At 44.5% G+C, this 19,408-nt stretch overlaps 1 protein-coding gene across 1 annotated transcript in view; it reads left to right on the forward strand.

The window, feature by feature from the left end:
• The window catches only part of PLEKHG1 (pleckstrin homology domain containing, family G (with RhoGef domain) member 1), a 129,386-nt gene that overhangs the window by 93,891 nt on the left and 16,087 nt on the right, over positions 1 to 19,408 (forward strand). The window contains exons 6-12 of the mRNA XM_006882738.1: positions 5,379 to 5,510; positions 6,049 to 6,231; positions 6,308 to 6,403; positions 6,562 to 6,648; positions 13,530 to 13,563; positions 14,255 to 14,350; positions 18,480 to 18,518. Coding sequence (XP_006882800.1) covers positions 5,379 to 5,510; positions 6,049 to 6,231; positions 6,308 to 6,403; positions 6,562 to 6,648; positions 13,530 to 13,563; positions 14,255 to 14,350; positions 18,480 to 18,518 — 667 coding nt within the window. The remainder of the gene's footprint in view (positions 1 to 5,378; positions 5,511 to 6,048; positions 6,232 to 6,307; positions 6,404 to 6,561; positions 6,649 to 13,529; positions 13,564 to 14,254; positions 14,351 to 18,479; positions 18,519 to 19,408) is intronic.

Here is a 19,408-nt window from a genome sequence, read left to right on the forward strand (position 1 = left end):
CTGGGGGACAGGGCACGCTGGGGGACAGGACACACTGGGGGACAGGGCACGCTGGGGGACAGGGCGCGCTGGGGGACAGGGCACGCTGGGGGACAGGGCGCGCTGGGGGACAGGGCGCGCTGGGGGAACAGGCATGCTGGGGGACAGGGCACGCTGGGAGATAGGGCCTGCTGGGGGACAGGACACACTGAAGGAAAGGGCGCGCTGGGGGACCAGGCACGCTGGGGGACGGGGGCTGCTGGGGGACAGGGGCACGCTGGGGGACAGGACACGCTGGGGGACAGGGCACGCTGGGGGACAGGGCATGCTGGGGGACAGGGCATGGGAGATAGGGCCTGTTGGGGGACAGGACATACTGGGGGACAGGGCGCGCTGGGAGACAGGGTGCGCTGGGAGACAGGGCACGCTGGGAGATAGGGGCTGCTGGGGGACAGGGCGCGCTGGGGGACAGGGTGCACTGGGGGACAGGGCACGCTGGGGGACAGAGCGCGCTGGGGGGCAGAACATGCTGGGGGATCGGGGCCACTGGGGGACCGGGGCCGCTGGGGGGCAGAACATGCTGGTGGACCGGGGCCGCTGGGCGGCACAGATAATCAGCCTCGAGGAAAGGCAGCAGTGGACATGTGGAACTGCTTTCCACACTCATACTTTACAACTGACTAATCCGCTTGGAGGAATTAGAGCTATTTCTACGCTGGGCCTGCAGCCCCATTGACAAGAGCCAAGTGAAGAGATTAATTTTAGCTCTGATTCTGATGCGGCGTGGGGACCTGGAGCCTCACACTGGGCCGGGACCGTTTCAGGCCACAAGCTCTTGTCTAAATGAAAAACACTTGTTTTGTGTTTTATTTCTTTGGCATAAGCCCAGATTCAGTAGGTGGCTGGGACAGAAAGTTATTTGTCAGAGACTGACTTTTGCATTAGAGTTGAAAGAGAGCAGACAGAGGGACAGCAGAAGAATGCTCTCGGAGCTGGGCGTGTTCTCACTGCAGGTTGGCTTTTCTGTAGCTTCTTTCCCATTTTTTAAAACAATTTTAGTTTAATGAAAGTTTACAGAGACTTTGGATTTCCATTCATTCATTGTTGCATTTTTCTCCCTAACCAACCCTCCCCCCTCTGCTTTTCTTTTTGAAAAGTAAAAGAAAAAAAATTTTATTTTTATTGTTTTCCAATCCCTCTCCCCAAGTCCACACTATACAGCCTTCTTTCTGAACTCCTGTCATGACAATACTACCTAACCATATATCCCTTTTAAACAGTTCTCTCTCTCATCTGTTTCAATGCAGTATACATTATTCATCCCGTCTTTCTCAGTCTCCCCTCAAGCCCAGTCCCATTTCTTTTTGCAGAGGTGTCTCTGGATGGTTTTAACAGTTAACATGCTTGGCTGCTAAGGGAAAGGCTGGAAGTAGAAGCCCACCCGGGAACACTAGGAAGAAAGGCCAGGTGATCAACTTCTCAAAGGCCAGCCATCGGAAACCATGGGGAGCACAGTCTTGCTCTGATGCACACGGGGTCCCCTGGAGTCAGAGCTCACTTGATGGCAGCTTGTTAGATGCAGCTCTCAAGTCATCATTTCTCATCCACTGTTGTGGTAATTGTTGTTGTGTCCCATCAAGTCAGAATCTACTCTTAGCCGACCTTCTAGCGAGTTTTCAAAAGCAGTAAAACACACCAGAGGAGATTGCCCATCCTTCTCCAGCAGAACAGCTGGTAGATTTGAACATCGTGCCTTTGGGATGGCAGCGCAGCTTCTTACCACTAGGCCACCAGAGTTCTTGTCCTCAAACAGCATTTGTTACAGATCACTAAGTGCCACAAATGGTTTGTTCTCAGCCACTAACCCTGCCAGCGGCATGATGGGGAGAAGATTTGGTGATCTGCTTCTGTGCCACGGAGAAACAGTGGCACGCAGTCCCACCCTGCCACGCAACAGGGTTAGAATCCATGTGGTGACAATGGAGTTGGTTTTTCAGGCTTTTGTCTTAGATTTAGAATTTTTTTTTTTCTTTTAGGGCATTCTATCATTTAATTATCACAATTTATTTAATTCTCTCATTAAAGTGGTTATCTCATTTTTCTCTTCTTTTGTTTCCTTTTTATTAGTATTATTATTCATTCATTGTTGCACAGTTTCCTCCCTCTCCCTCCCTTCCTCTGTTTTTTTTTGTTTGTTTTTGAAGGAGCGTATAAATACGGCAAAAATGTGATTAATAGTCATTCTCTAAGTAGGATTTTTCTCCCCTTTGCTACATGAGAAGGTACCATAGTATCTAGAGCAGAATGCTATGTTCATGTCCCACAGCTGGCCATGTTAGCTGTGGAGACGAGAGCTCAGTAAGATGGAGATGTGTTTTGATTTTACTCTTCCTCCTGCAGTGGGCTCCTTTCTTAAAGATTTTAATACATGTTTTCATCCCACAAACCTCTCTGTGTCAGCATGCGCGATTTGTTTGCATCTCCTCTTAAATGATCCCAGCTTCCTAACTTGGATAATCATTCCACGTCTGCTCAGTTCAAATATGTTTAAATATTGCTAAAATGTCTATCATGAAGCTTTTCCAGAAATTTCTCACTTTTGTCCATTTGCCGGGCGGCTCATCTTTGGAGACCTTTTGTTCCACGGAGCCACATCAGGGATATTTCTTTATGATTCAGATGGATCTTGATGGCTTCTTAAGGAGCGCTGATGAGGAAGTGTGTTACACGTTGTGCTGCTAACTGAAACACCAGCAGGGCCACTGGCTGTGTCCTCCCATTAAGATGGGTGGCCTCAGAAACCCAGTGGTGGGGGGCGGGGAGTTTAGGGAATGGCCCTGGATCTGAAAGCACTCCTGGCAGCATGTTGGGCTGGTTTAATGACCTCTTAGATTGGGTGGGACTAATTTGCTAAATCAATGTCCAAACAACCCTTAAATCAGATTATACTCATCCCTCTGCTCTCTGCTGAATAAGACGTCTAAGACGTGTGTGTCTGTGTGTGTCTGTGTGTGTGGGGTCTGTGTCTGTCCATGTCTGTGTGTTTGTGTCTGTGTCTTTCTGTGTCTGATTAATTCCGTTCCAACTCCTAGTGAGCTCTGGTGGCCTAGTGGTTAAGAGGCTTTGTTGCAATCCCAAAGGCACATGGTTCAAATCCACCAGTTGTTCCACAGGAGAAAGATGGACAATCTCGTGCTTTGCAATTTACTGCCTCTGCAAATCCCCTGGAGGGTCAGCCATGGGTCAGTTCTGACTCAAAGGTATACTCAACAAAAACAAATGACCCTGCAGGGCCCTCTGGTGGCTTAGAAGCAATGAACTGCACTGCAATGCCAAAGGCAAGTGGAGAAAGAGGGACAGTCTTCTCCTGTGCCGTTTACAGCCTCTGAAACCCACTGAAGGGTCAACTATGGGTCGACAGTACACAACAAGAATAGCAACCCTACAGAGCAGACTAGAGCTGTCCCCCACAGTTTTCTAGGCCAAAATCTATGGGACTTGATCACCAGGCCTTTTCTCCCTCACAGCTGTTTGTGGGTTTGAACTGCCAGCCTTTCGTATGGCCCAGTAATCTTTAATCATGGTCTTGAGGTAGCCATCTGTCAAAAGAAAAGTCTAAGACCTCAGTAACTTAAGCGTGTCAGACATAACAAGTCAGGAGTCTTACCACTAGTGAATTGATGGAGGAAACAGCCATTATTCACCTGTACTGAGCTGATAAAGAAGAATGGTGGTTAGGTTAACCTAGAACTGACTTCTGGTTGCCTTTGAACTATGACTGCTTTGAGAGTTGACTGAGCGTCGCTTCTCCACGTGATTTTTCCCATCAGGAAAGTTTATCATTATCTAAGACGATCCCCACATGCTCTGTGCGGTGCGGCCCTCACCGGTGAGCAGCATTGCCTCACAGCCAGCCAGCTTTTCCTCTTCTCTATCTGCTATTTATCTTGAACATGTAATGAAATGGTATCATTAGTTACAAGGGAGTTTCCTAACACTCAGTGATGGGCGTGAAATGTAGGCTCCCTCTCGGTTTCTTTTTAGATGGAAAACATGAATGCTTGATAAAAATTAACAAGTGTTTTTAAGGCGTGACAGCAAAATAATTGCATGGCTCTTCATAAATGCTGCCAGAAGATTCCCCCTGTCCACCGTGGGGAACGCTTGTGGCATTTGACACACCAATAGCATAGGTTTTAGTATCACAGCAACCCACAAGTTACCTACCGGGTTCAGATCTGATGTTCATAAGGTTACTATGGGTCATACTCAACTCAACAGCACCAAAAAACAGGAGCAAAATATAATGCACTGGCCACCGGAAAACTCAGAACTCTCCAACTATACCAGCTCATGTTGGTGATCACTTCAGTAAAGCCACAGTCAGTAAACATTTCTTAAGGCGTTCATCATGTGCCATGTAGCTGAAGGATAGAAGGTGAACAATTTCTCCTGCGATTCCAATCTCCTTTCTCTCAGTCGTCTTCATTCCAGCTTTACCATCTTGTTGTGGGTATTTCTGGGAAGTTAGTGCAAAATCTTAAGAAATGATGATCATCTAAATTCCAAAATCAATCTCCATAATAGTCTATGTGTTTCCTACTGCCAAAGGGGCCCTTTAGAGTAGTGAGAGAAGATCTTCACCCTGAAACCCACAGCGTCCCTTTTCAGCAGGAAGTAGCTAGGAGAATACGCCATCCCCTTTTCCTTATGACTCAGGGTGAAGTCTCTCTCAGGGAGGAGTGATAGGGAATGGCAAAGGACACACTGACAAAGAAGATTAATCAGAACTGGCTTTGACAAGCACTGTGGCATTTGGACAAGAACAAACTGGGAGGAGGGTAGAGAGAATAGTGCAACAATGAATGAGTGGAAGCCCAAAATCTCTGTAAATGTTTATGAAAATTAATAAAATATAATTATAAAATAAAAAAAAGAAATGATGATCATGTGTAAGCAGAAAAAGCTAAAGTATAAGGAACTGATAATGGTGGTATGGCAGCCTGGTGGTGCAATGGTTCGATTGCTTGACTGCTGACAGGTCAGCAGTTCTAACCCTCCAGCTGGTCTGTGGGAGAAAGACGAGGCAGTGTGCCTCAGTGAAAATTGGAGACCCTGTGTGGTTGTTTTTGTTGAGTGCTATCAAGTCAAGGCCAACCCACCGCTGACCAACCCTCCAGCAGGTTTTCAGAGACAGTAAATCACCCAGGATGAGACTGTCTGTCCATCCGTCTCCCGCAGAGCGGCTGGTGGGGACCCTATGAGCTGTTCTTCTCTGTTCCACAGGGTGACCTTCAATCAGAAGTGACTTGATGGCAAAGGGTTTAGTAAGAAGAGTGTGAGTTATTTCCTTGATTATATGGGGGAAATCTGAAAACTTTGGGCTGTTTGTTTTTAAGGAAATAGAAAATCACCTCGACCAGGCCACAGATGGCTACGACGTGGTGCTGGACGCCATCGACACGATGCAGCGGGTGGCCTGGCACATCAACGACATGAAGCGGAAGCACGAGCATGCGGTGCGCCTGCAGGTGAGCCCAGGGGCGACGGGGACCCGCAGGACGGGGTGGCTCACTGACGGTCACCTCCTGGTCAAATAGGACCTGGAACGGCGCTTGCCTCCCCGTCCATTCCAACTCACAGCGAGCGCCAGAGTGTCAGGGCAGAACTGTGCTCCTGGTAGAAATCGCTTTTCAGTGGCTGACTTTTCAGAAGCAGGTTATTAGGCCTTTCTCCTGAGCCCGTGGATTTGAACTGCCAACCTTTCAGTGACCAGCCAAGCACCTTAACCATATACAGAGAGACCAAGAAGTGAGAAGGTCAAGAGAAAGATGCCCATAGCTGAGGATGGCAGCCACCGCAGTGACCGAGTTCAGCCCACAAAGGGGTCACTAGCCACTCGCCCCTGAACATGCAGACTGGCCTCCATTCACACCTGGCGACCCTGTCCATCAGCACAGCCCCCACCATGAACCATTAGGGGCCTTTCTCCAGGCCCGGCAGAGGCGCCAGTGAGCCTGGAGCCCAAGTTCCCACTCCCTTTTGCTATCTTGACCCCTGTCCCCTCAGGAGATCCAGAGCCTGCTCACCAACTGGAAGGGGCCAGACCTGACCAGCTACGGGGAGCTGGTGCTCGAGGGGACCTTCCGCATCCAGAGGGCCAAGAACGAGCGGACGCTCTTCCTCTTTGACAAGCTGCTGCTTATCACCAAGAAGAGAGACGACACGTTCACCTACAAGGCCCACATCCTGGTAGGTCTGGGCGCTGTGCGGGCACGGGCTCCGGTGCAGGCCTGACATGGGACTCACGTCTGCTCTCTCCATCCAGTGTGGCAACCTCATGCTTGTCGAGGTGATCCCCAAGGAGCCCCTCAGCTTCAGCGTCTTCCACTACAAGAACCCCAAGCTGCAGCACACTGTCCAGGTATGGGGCACCCTCTCTCTGAGTCTGGGTCTCATGAAGTGCTGGGCTCTGTGCCCCGCTGGCCTTCCCAGAGGGTCCCGGCTTGTCAGAGGGCCCAGAGCCAGCTGCGTCTCTTCGGGGAGGAAATATGCTTGACCTGACTCCTTCTGCTTCTCCAGGCGAAATCCCAGCAAGACAAGCGTCTGTGGGTGCTGCATCTGAAGAGACTGATCCTAGAGAACCACGTGGCAAAGATTCCAGCCAAGGTAAAGCCGGGACGCAGGGCAATGGCATCTAAGGGCTTCACATCCTACATGGAGCCTGACGGGTCTAACGGTCCATTTCCCAAGTGAGGACCGTGCAGAGATAGGGTGGCGGGGGGTGAGCTAGTTACCCTGACAAGACTGACAGGAGTGGAAGACTCTGGAGAGGTTTGGAGTCATTGTCATTGTCAGTATATTGACCTTGGAAGAAAAAATAAAAACAATACTACAGGAAATTTCAGGAGAAGGAGCTATTAAGATTATCCAGAGGTGTGCCCCGCATCTATTGTGAACAATAAGGTAGTTAAGAGAGTGTGGGGACACTGAGAAGGAGCGCCAATATAAATGTTTATTTACTGTTTGCTGAGCGTGATGAAATCGTAGGTGTAAACACCAGGTGTTGTGGAAAGATATTTCATTACACTTGAGTGAGGAAGGGAAGGGCCAGAGTCGGCCTCAGTGTGAAGGGTGAGGAGTAGTTTGTTAAGTGTGTGGAAGGAGAAGGGGAGCAGCGTGAACAGGAAGGAAGAGGTGTGTCCAGGCCTCACGTCTGTGCCCTGAATGGAGTGGGGGTGCGGTTCTCAGGAGTTGGGGAGAGGGAGGCTCTGCAGGGAGAGAGGGCTCCAGGCACGTTCAGCAGGCTTTCTGTCCATCCTGCTTTTCGTCTGTCTGGCTATCCACCCATGTACACGCACAAACATAGGGACTGGAATTGATAGCCTGGCTGATTTAAGGAGTTGATTCATGTGGTTGTGGCAGCTGGAACGTCTGAAATCTGTGAGTGAAGTCACAGCCTGGAAATGTCAGGATTTCTATGCAACAGTCTTGAGGCAGAGTTTCTTCCTTTTCTTTTTTTTTTTTTCTCTCTTTTTGAGAAACCATAGGTTTTGCTCTGAAAACCTGCGGCAGATTAGATAGAGCCCCTTCTCACTGCCATTAGGGGAATTCTGCTTCACATAATGTCTATAGATTGTGAATAGTAACCACACCGAAATACTTCGATAGAGACATGTAGGTTGGTGTTTGATGCCAAACTGACATATAAAATTCACCATCATCTGAGAATCCTGGACTATGTTAGGGCTGAGAAATACTGAGGGTTTGGAGGAGAGACTAGTGTGTGTTTTGAGGGAGCCGTCTGACTTGATTCTGAGTGTGTAACTTTGGTGACATTGAAACAATAAAGTGGGAGGCGTGACATGGGAATAAGGGGAGAATTAGCCATCACACTGGCCAGCAATGATGAGAGGCCGGCCACGGAGCAAACCCAGCAGGGAGGAGGGTGCACGGGGCTGTGGGTGAGGAAAGGAGGGATCCGGTCCATGCATCTGAGTCAACAGTGAGTCAGGGTTTGGACCCTGAGAACCTGGTGTGAGGGAGGCAGGCTGCAAAGGGAGGAACCGGTTAGGCTGGAAGGAGAGGAAGGAGCAGGCACTCTCAGGGTTCAGGTGCCGGGTGGGGTCAGCTGCAGGTGGAAATTCAGGTTTGGAAGGTGGAGGTTTGCGACTTACCTTAATAGGAGCAGTAACTGGAAGCCTGGGGTTTGACAGGACGGCCCAGAAGGATTTACAAAGGAAAGGAAACCCTTGGGAAGCTGACAGATAGGCAAGGAGGTGAGGTGTTTGATCAACAGCAGGAGAAAGAGCATCTGAGCGGAGTGTGAGAATGGATGGTACCAGAGAGGAGAGAGGCTCACCCGGAGGGGACAGAGCAACAGTCTCAAAGCTGCAGAGAGCAGAGGATGAACTCTGAAGGGGGAATTTCCTTGTTGTTGTTGTTGTTGTATACCATCAAGTCAGAACCAATTCATCGTTGACCCTCCAGTGGGTTTTCAGAGGCAGTAAATCACATAGGTAGAGATTACCTGTCCTTTTAGTGCAGAGCAACTGGTGGATTCGAACTGCATACCTTTGTTTTGGTAGCATAATTTCTTAACACTAAGCCACCAGAGCTCCCTCTGAAAGGTATGAGGCTGCAAATATTAGATGTGGTGAGTAAGCGTTTAAAAAAGGGAGGATGGGAGTTCTGAGGAGAAAAGGGTTATAAGAAGGGACAGGCTAGACACAGTTCTGTTTTGTTTTGTTTTTTATGGTGAGAAAAATTTGTATTTAGATTTAGCCAGCTAGACTCAGTTTAAACTATCTCAATTTTGTTGGCAACATCCAAAACTTCATAGCCAGGAGCAAGTCAAACATAGGTCTTCTCTCCATCAGGCCTAACCCAAGTGTGACCTTGGCCACATCAATATCATAGAGCTTCTTTATAGTTGATTTGATTTGGTTCTTGTTGGCCTTGACCTCCACAATGAACACAAGTGTGTTGTTATCTTCTATCTTCTTCATGGCTGACTCAGTGCTCAGAGGAAAGTTGATGAAGACAGATTTTAAACAAAAAACAACAGCAAAGTTTAAAAAAGTGAAAGAGTGGTAGTTTGAGGACCGCCAACCTCAAAACAAGACTTTACCCGGATGAAGACCACTGTGGGCCTAAGAGAGACAGGAAGCAATGAAGGCAGAGGAGAGGTTTGCTGGCACAAGGCCCAGGGAGGTGGGAAAGCATGAAGTCAGAACCACAAAGTGTACAGGTGTCTTCTCTGAGGCAGGAAGGAAGGGAGATGAGAGACAAGCAGAGCTGTGAACGGACTTCAGGAGGATTAAGGTTTGATTTCACTGAATGAGGGAGGCAAGGCTGGGCTGGTGCCTGAGGGCAAGGCTCTGAGCAGTGATGAACCAGGACTTCACTGTGGATGAGTAATTTGTGAAAAACTTCGAAGACCCAGCTGAAGCGGCACACTGAATCATCGGGATGGTGTCATTGTAAAATCTGTGCATAGCAGCTTAGAAAGCAGTGTACAGGAGGCCTGGCCCACTTGGGTTACCCACAGCTGGGAATGTGCAGGGCTGGGTTCAAGGAGCAATGCTCTTGATAAAGTCAGGGAGCTTGTACAGGAGGCGTGAGACCTGAAGAGACGGGAATGCAGAGATCTGTCGTGAAGAGGGGCTTCTGGGGCCCTGCTGTAAAATAGTACAGCTCTGGGCAAGGAGAGGTTCTGTGTGGCTCTGATGAGATGTGGCGGCTCCGGAGTGGAGGAAAAGTGCCTTAGCGATCCAGTGATCAGGGTGTGATTGGCTGTCTGTGCAGATGATGGACAGGTCTGAGACGAGGGGAGGCGGAGTGAGGTGGAACAGAAAATGGCAAGAGCCTGAGAGGGGAACTGGGCGGGGAACACAAGACCTGAGGTTTCCAAGACATGCGGGCACCTCTTCGCTGTCTGCTTTGGAAAGCCCTGGAAGCTTAGTCCCTGCGGTTGTCAGCGGAGACCTTGTACCCAGGAGATGAACGTGCATAGGTGTGTGTCCTGACGGAAGCTCGGGTTTGGTGCCACCGAGGTGTTGTGAGGTGCGGGGGTCACACATACAGAGAAGTGGCTGGGTTCCTGGTTAGTCACTTGCTTGCTGGCCTCGCACCTGGAATGTCCTCCCCACCTATTGTTTATCTTGCCCTGGGAAAAATCAGAATTGCTACGGGGATTCTTAAAGGCAATTATAGACCTTTGCAAAACAAGAATAACTAACATACCTGTGCGCCTTCTCCCACAATAGGGGCGTGTCTTCTAGATTGTGTCTCCTTTGTGTATTAAAATGGTGAATGTTAAAAAAAAAAAAATATGGTGAATGTAATCACAATAGAACTGGGGAGGGGGGGTTGTCCAAATTGCCTGACCTTTTAAAATCTTAAAAAAAAAAAAAAAAAGTGGTTTTCCACTACACCTTATTGAGCACACACACCCTGGGCTGCATACTTTATATTACCAGTTCCCCCTCAGAGGGCTGGCCGCCTTCTCCTATTGTGGAGAAATGAAAGCAGAGTCTCACTGCCCACATTGATACAGTCTGTGCATGGTAGGTCTGCCTCCCTCCAGAGCCTGCCTTCCCCAGAGCAATGAAAAGGTACTTATTTGACATATATCTATTATAATGTTATCATCATTTTCTATTTTGTTGGCCAAGTGGGTAAGGAGTTGCACTGCCAACCCAGAAACAGGTAGTTCAACTCTCCCTGCTGCTCTATGAGAGAAAGATGGGCAGTCTCCTCCTGGGCAGGTTAGAGCCTTTGAAACCCTATTAGAGGGTCAGTTATGAGATGACAGCAATAAGTTTAGTTGGAATAGTTAAGTTAAGGAGCCCTGGTGGCACAGGGGTTAAGCACTCAGTCGGCAGTTGGAGCCTGCCATCTCCTTCCAGGAAGAAAAGCACGGGAAGTCCTCTGTCGTGGAAACCCCAGTCTAGGAGGCCCTATGGGACAGTTCGCCTGGTCTGACAGGGTCTCATGGAGCCAGAATCAACTCAAAGCAACCCAACGAAAACATAAAGGAAATTGAACTTTTTACATTTATCCTCAGGACAGCTTCTTAAAGTTAATTGCACAGTGCTTTCAAAATATATTTTCTAGAAATGTAGGAAGTGTAGGGAACTTTAAACATGGGGGGGGGGGTGAATGAGATCTAATTAAGGCCCTCGCAGTCCTTTAATTGTATGATGGTCCACGGCTGACACCTAGTGGAAAGATGTATATCGGCCTTTTAACAATTGAATGTCAAGACTTCAGAGGAGGTGGGGCAGAGATACTGAGGTATTTGAAGTCAGGTTTCTACAGAGAGTAGGAATCTTCTCACAATTGACGATATCATTTATTCATGTATGGCGCTTACACTGAACACAAATTGTAATTCATTCCTTTAGTCAAGTTCTAGGACACTTAGGGTTTGAAAGTTTTAATTAAAAGTAAAGAAGAGAATTGCTATTTTTTTAAGTACTTATATTTCAAATATTAACATGATTCTGAAAAAGTGCTTGACCAAAATTGAGCTAGCATTTATCTTTTGGATGAACTCATACCTCAAACTTCAGAGGTAGGATAGACACATCACTTTTCAAAACGATGCCTCTGGAAACTGTCTACAAACTCTCTTTTAAATGTACAGAAATGATGTTAATAATAGAACAGAGTTCAGTTCTTTTGTGCAAAGTTACTCTGAGTCATATTTAATTCAACAACCCTTAACCACTGCTAAATGAGACCAGTGCTGTTATATCTGGAGGAACACTCTTCCACTTTGCACATCACTCTTTGTCAATGTGCTGAATGAGGTAACCTGGGTTTGCTGTGATGCTGAACCTTGTGCCATGGGGATATCAAATACCATGATGGTTTCCCATTGTGGACAGTATTTGGTGGAGCTCCCAGTTGTAAAACAGGTTGGGAAGCAGGAGTGCATCCACTTCCTAAACCACATGCCTCTGAAAACACTGTGAACTTGGAGAAATGATGATAGTTATGGAAAGGCATTAGGTCTTTTGTTCATAGAGTCGACTCAACAATAATCAACAACAACAACAACAGTCATTTATTTTCTGCACATTAAAATAACAGAATGTGTTGGGGGTGAGGTTTCTTTTCTTTTTTAATTAAACATGCTTGCCATTCAGCCTAACTATTTTTACTATAATATCACAGATTGCAGAAGAATTTGACTAAAATTCTTTTTCTTTTAGCCTAGCATTTGCAATTTATAGTACTTTTGAAAAGTGAAGTTAGAAGAAACTTCTGGCAACCTTTTTGTAATGAACAAAAACATGAATAAAGTCCCGGTGATACAGTGAGTTGCTGTTGTTTTTGTTGTTGTTGTTAGGTGCCATCAAGTATGACCCGTGTGACTCTATGAATAACAGATCTGAGCCCTGTCCTCTCCTCATCATCTCTGACACACTTGAACCCATTGCTGCTGTCACTGTCAGTCCTTCTGGTTCAGAGTCTTCCTCACTCTGGCTGATCCTCCACCTTTGTGGGTACAAATCCCAGACCTTTTGCCCCAAGAAGTAAATCCCAGTTCAGTGCACTTTTTAATGCCCTGCTTAGAAGATGCTGGTCATGAACTTCTAACAAGTATGTCTTATTCCCTTCCTTTCTTTTCATTTGTGTTTCCCTTTCTTTTATGTTTTTTGTTGTTTTGTTTTGTTTGTTTCTTTCCTCTCTTCATCATCAAGTAGTGTCATTTACAAATCATGGGGGGCTGATCTAGTTAAATCTCATTGACCTAAGCGTTAATGCTGAAAAGAAACACTACTGCTTTTTACTTAACAACTCTCCTCTGACATTTCACATTTGTAGTGTGGCATCAATAAAAAAATGTATTTATTTATATTGTTCATTATGATGTACATCACAGGCTGTGGTCATTAAGGAGATAATGTATTAGTGTGGCTGTGGCCACGGCAGTTATGTGATGATGTAGTTACCCAACATTTTGTTATATGTGGTCATCCTCTGGTTTTGTTTTTTAGTTTTTTGGTAGATTTTTTTTAAAGTTATTTTTCTTTTATATTAGTTTGCATACAAAATTTGTCTACATTGTGTTTTGTTTACATATACTGTTTCACACATTCCTCTCTACTCACGTTAGGTTTCATATGATCATTCTCATAAGTTAAGTTTTTGTGTTTTTTTTAAAAAAAAATTTGTGTGTGTGTGTGTACTGTCAAATCTAATCTGACTGGTACAGGAGGAGATTGCCCCTCCTTCTCCAGCAGAGCAGCTAGTGGATTCAAACTGTGTACCTCTGGGATTACAGTGCAGCTTCTTGCCACTAGGCCACCAGAGCTCCCTAAACCCCATATGTTAAGTTTTATAAAATTAATCGCTATTGGTCTGTGCCCACCATTACTCTGCCTTTTCAAGCCCCCACTGGATCCTTCCAAACTCCTTATTCAAATGAGAGAAATACACATCGGTACTGTAAACGGTCATCAAGTCTGTGTCAGTATTAGTCCTATAAAGGGGAGTGAAACATCACTGTAGTAATAGGTTGGCTTTCTTTCTTTCAGGCCAAGCAAGCCCTGCTGGAAATGGATGCTGTTCGTAAGTTCTGTTTTCTTTATACATCTGGAGAGATTTCTTTTACTTGCCTGTAATATTTCTCCACCTTCCAGTTTATAAAATAAAAGTTACCATTTTGAAAAAGAAACTGATACATGCTGTTTGACAAATAGAGCAGTCAGACCCAGTTGCATCCTAACACATCAGCATGCTACTACATGGATTTCTACATGTTTACCCACGAGGCACTTGATGACGGGCCACAGGCTCTGTGAATAAAGAGAGAAAAACGGGAAATCTTGGACACTTGGTGGAGGGTGTCTATGAGTCGGAACCTATACAATGGCCATGGGGTTGTGTTGGATGGACCCCAGTGTTGTAGGTTATTCTAATTGGAAATGTGAAGCCACCACATCAAACACACTTCAGCTAACTTTTTAGGAAGGACAGAGTTATGTGTTGTAGCTCTTCCTGTAAAATTTTAAAAAAATTTAAAAAAGAAATGGTTACGGAGAGAGAGAGCAAGAGAACATAGAACTTGCTAGAACACTCCTGAAAGTTCTTCTTGTTTGTAAACAAAAAGGCCCTAAAATACATATTCAGAGCCATCAATTAGAGGACAGGGATTGTATTCATGTCTGATGGAAAAGAATAAACAGATAGCCAAAAGAAGTGTGACAGGCTTCTGAGAGTGGAGACACCTCATTTTTCTAGCGTGTGATTATCTTCACAGATCACCCAGGTTTCTACTATAGTCCTGAGGGAGAGTCGAAGGTCCTCTGTGGTTCAAAGGAAGGCTCTACTCCATATCGGCTGAGAAGAAAGTCTGGTGAGTTGGATACTGTAGTCAAAGCATCATAATGATGGGGAACTAATACTAAAAGCCATCACTCACCTATCAGTTTGTCTCACTGTGATGGTTTGCATCATGCTGTGGTACTGGAGGCTGCACTGGGCATAGTTTAAAAACCATCTGAGTTACCCAAGATGGACAGCTTTCAGTCAAACTTCAGACTAACTGAGTAGGAGGACGGACCCAGTCAGTTTGGAAACTGACTAGTGAAATCATTATGGGTAGCAGTGGAACGTTGGCTGATACAGCGTCCAAAGGGAAGGCCTTCCAGTCGGAAAACATTCACAATCAGCTAGAGAACAGCTGCTTCCTCAAAGGAGAGCTGGCGTTTTAAAGACTGGGATGAGGTAAAACTTTCAGGACCTTCATTTGCTGGTGTATCATGTCTCAGAGTCAGGGCTGGGGATGGAGCAGATAGTTGCAAATATCTATTAATAATTAAAACATAGAATGTATATTGTATGTATCTAGGAAAATTGGAAGTTGTCAAAAAATGAAGTAGAATGCTTAAAGACCTCTATCCTAGAACAAATATTGCATAGTGCCACTGTTGTAAAACGGAACTGACATCAAGGTTAAGGGAAGACAGAGAAGGAGGGGATAAATACCATATACTGCATTGAAACAGATGAGGGAGAGAACTTTTTAAAAGAGTTATATGATTGGGATGGGTGTGTCAGAGGCAATGAGATTGGCACAGGATAGAGCAGGGTTTGGGGCTGTTGTACATAGGGTTGCTATGAGTCGCAAATGACTCGACGGCACATAACAACAACAAAAACATATGATTGGGTATTACTGTCATGACAGGAGTCCAGAATGAAGGCTGCACAGTGGAGTGAACTTGGGGGGAGGGATTGCATAACAATGAAAGAGTTTTTCTTTTACTTTTCACGAAGAGTAAATTGCGGAGGTGGGGGGTGGTCAGGGAGAAAAGTACCACAATGATTTACTAGAAACCCTAAGTCTCCGTAAACTTTCATTAAAATTAATAATTAAAAAAAAAATCTCTATCCTAGGCAGTAGACCAAATGGACTGGTGATATCCATTTTCAGTTAGACAATCATGTGGTCTATGTTGATAGAAAGGCTATCAAAGGGCAGACAGCTTTACACTCATTGTCGGAACATTTCAAGAACTTCCACCCTGAAGTACAGTCCTGAGGGTGGTAGGTACTATCCATATAAAGAGCACCAGCTAATGCAACTATTATGCACATTTATTCTAACCACTAATTCCAAACGAGAAGAGATTGGTTGGCACCAACACCAATTACCCCAGTCACCGCATCAATCCATCTCACCCAGGGTCTTCCTCTCCTGTGCTGTCCCTCTGAGCATGATGTCTCTCTCCAAGGCCTGATCCTTCTTGTCCACTGTCCAAAGTATATGAGACAGAGCTTCAAAATCTTTACCTCCAAGGAGCAACTTGGTTTCACCCTCTGTATGGCAGACCTGTTTGCTCCAACAGGTACAACATCCAGTCTGAAGTTGGTTAAACCTGCTGTCAAGACGAACTGATAATTACTGATGATTGGAATGCACAAGTTGGGAATGAAGAAGGATCATTAGGTGGAAAATATGGCCCTGGTGACAGAAATGACTTAGGACATCACATGATAGAATTTTACAAGACCAATGGCTTAGTCATTGGCAATGTGTTTTTGTGAGTTTTTTTAAACAACCTAAGAGGGGATTATACACACAGACCTGGACAGATGAAATAAAATGAGAATTAAATCCACCATACTTATAGAAAGAGAAAATAGTGATGTTTAAATAATCAGTCAGAACAAAGTCAGAACTGAAATAGACCATGAACTGCTGATATGAAAGTTCAAATTGTTAATTAAAACATATATGTGAAAAACACGTTCACAAGAGCCACAGCACAAACTTGAATTTATGCCATCTGAATTTGGATACCATCTCGAGAATAGATTTGACACACTCAACACTAATAACCAAACATGAGACAAGTTGTAGGAGGATATCAAAATTATCATACGTGAAGAAAGCCAAAGGATCTTAGAAAGTCAGAAAGGAAAAAGAACAAAATGTGTGTCACAGGAGACTGAAGCTTGCTCTTAAATAAGCATGAACAAGGAGAATGTTTGCCTTCAGAATGAGAAGGAGGAGACAAGATGCAAGCAGACATATGCACACCAAGGTTTATTGCAATATTATCCACAATAGGAAAGACATAGAAGACATCTACATGCCCATCAACAAACTGATGGCTAGAAAAACAGTAGTACATTCACACAATGGAATATTACACAGCATTGAAAAACAGTGAACTTGTAAAGACTGGATGAATCTGGAAATTATGCTGAGTGAAATATCTCAATCACCAGCAAGATAAATATTGCATAAGACCACTATTCTAAATAAGATTAACATGGGATAGAGAAGTGGAGAACAGGAAGAGAGTGGGTAGATAATGAACGCTGCACTGGAACAGAGGATGGGAAGGATTGTTTAAAAGAATGGTATCGTTAAGCATTATGTGTATGACAATTAACAATCTGGAACAAAGGGTGCAATTATAGAATTAATTGAGGGGAAGAGAAAGGGAGAAAGGAAAATGTACATCAATGGATGAATGAAAATGCAATCTTGCTGTAAAATTTCATTAAATCACAATTGTTGTTGTTGTTGTGGTGGTGGTGGTGGTGGTGGTGGTGGTGGTGGTTGTGTATCATCAACCTGACTGCAACTCAAAACAGCTCTGAAGCCTGCCCTGTCCTAAGCCAGTCTCACTGACACACCAGCCCCCATTGTCCCAGTTACTGTATCAATCCATCTCATCCAGGGTCTTCCTCTCCTGTGCTGTTCCTCCACCCTTCCAAGCATAGTGTCCTTTTCTAAGGGCTAATCCCTTTTGGCAACATGCCTAAACTGTATGAGATAGAGCAAGCTTCAAAATCTTTGCCTCCAAGGAGCAACTTGGTTTCACCTTTTCCAGAACAGATCTATTTGTTCTCCTGGCAGTCCATGGTATGTTCAATGTTCTTTTCCAGCCCCACAACTCAAAGGCATTGATTCTTCTGTCACCCTTAGTCATTGGCCAGCTTTCTGATGCTTAGCAAGTAATTGCAAAGATCATGGCTTGGATCAGGTGCACCTTAGTCTCTAGACTGACATTATTGCTCTTTAGCTCCCTGCAGAGGTTCATGACAGTAGGTTTTCCCTGATGCATTTCATCTTTTAATTACCTGACTGGTGGTGCCAAGATTTTTCATTATGGACCCAAATAAGTTTAAATTGTTAAAAACCTCAATCTCTTCTCCATTTATCATAGTACTTCCAGTTGGCCCAATAGTGAGTTTTCTTGATATTGAAGGGTTTTTTTGATGTTGAACTTCAATTACTATTGAAGACTAAAGTTGACTTTCTTCAGCATACACTTCAGGACTTCTTCAGTTTCAGCAAGCAAGTTTGTGTCATCTGCATAACAGATTGTCGATGAATCTTTATCCCATCCTGATGCCACATTCATCCTCATAAAGTCCAGCCTCCCGAATGATCTGTATTTAAAAAAGAAAGAGTATTCTGACTTTTTATGGAGAACTAGTAGGCCTGGTGACCTGGTAGAAGACCAGTGAGAGATGGTAGGGACTTGGATTAGGATAGTAGTACCTGAAATGCAGAATTCCTGGGAACCCACAGACTGAGTCATAGAAGAAAATTCCAGTATCTTTCAGGAGTAAAGCAAAAACCTTTACTGAGGCTCAGATACAATTCAAAATGGGAGACATGGGGCTCACAAATGAAAGTAAATGGCCTGCCATTTTGAGGGAGAAGTGAGGGTTTTGTATAGAAAAAATGGGGGACTGCATGTTTTGGTAGTAGTGCCAGAAAAGCCATGTTCTGCTTTTCTGTTACAAGATGCCTGATTTTAAGGCGTTGCATTTACTCTCTGATTTTTGCCAGGGTCAATATCTTGCTGATAAGTATGTCTAAGCAGTGGGAATTTAGGTAAATTTGATAGAAAATATCTATGTCAATTAGTTTGTCAATAAGCTCATAAATTAATTCTAGATTTTCTTTTAAAAAAGTTATTTGGTTTTGCAAATTATTCTGGTTTTCTCTTTACTCCTAGAGCCATCTTCAAGATCACATAAAGTTATGAAGACCAGTGGTGAGTGCTACAGTACCTTTTATTTGCTTTTTCTGGTCAACATCTGTTAACTCAAGCCATACATAAAAAATAAACACTTCAAAAGAAATACAGGTTGAAAGATTTTATTGAACTCAGAGTAATGTCTCTAAGTAAAAGTAACACTTTTAGACTTAAAATAATTGTAACATAAATAACAAGTAACAACAAATAACAATAACAAATAACAAGTATAAAAACATGCCTATTACATCAAGAGATTCCATACATTGAAAAGAGGCAAATAGTTCTTCTTTAAATGGCTGAGACTATAAAAGTATTATATCAAATTGCCAATAAAATGAGAAGAAAAAAAAAACACCACAAAAATCAACCATGTTAATGATCAAACCACTACACATTTAAATGAGATAGAAGGAGGAGAGAAAAGGTTATAAACTTCCTCAGACTACACAGAGAAACAAGCAGCCTGTGGTACTCTTGGTGGGAGTGTATATTTGTGCAATTTGTTTGGAACAAAATTTTATAATACTCATTAAAATGTAAAATATGCTCTCACTTTGAACCAAGCATTTCACATATAAGCAGATATAGAAGAACTTACTCAAAAGTAAATGATGTTGTTGTTGTGTACTACCAAGTTAGAACTGACTCATGGCTGACCCTCCAGCGGGTTTTCTGAGGCAGTAAATTGCATGGGAGGAGGTTGCCCACTCTTCTCTTTCAGAGCAGCTGGTGGATTTGAACCATGTATGTTTGGGTTGGCACCACAATTCCTGGAGTACTGAATACCCCTTGAACTACCTAAAGAGCAAACAAATATGTCCTGGAGAAAGTGCAGTCAGAGTGCTCCTTGAAGACAAAGATCATAAAGCTTCGTCTCACATATTTGGGCCATGTTGTCAGCAGAG

The sequence above is a fragment of the Elephantulus edwardii genome, unplaced genomic scaffold, assembly GCF_000299155.1.
Source record: "Elephantulus edwardii isolate Elephantulus edwardi_28Jun2011 unplaced genomic scaffold, EleEdw1.0 scaffold00024, whole genome shotgun sequence".
In the NCBI taxonomy this organism is placed as follows: Eukaryota; Metazoa; Chordata; class Mammalia; order Macroscelidea; family Macroscelididae; genus Elephantulus; species Elephantulus edwardii.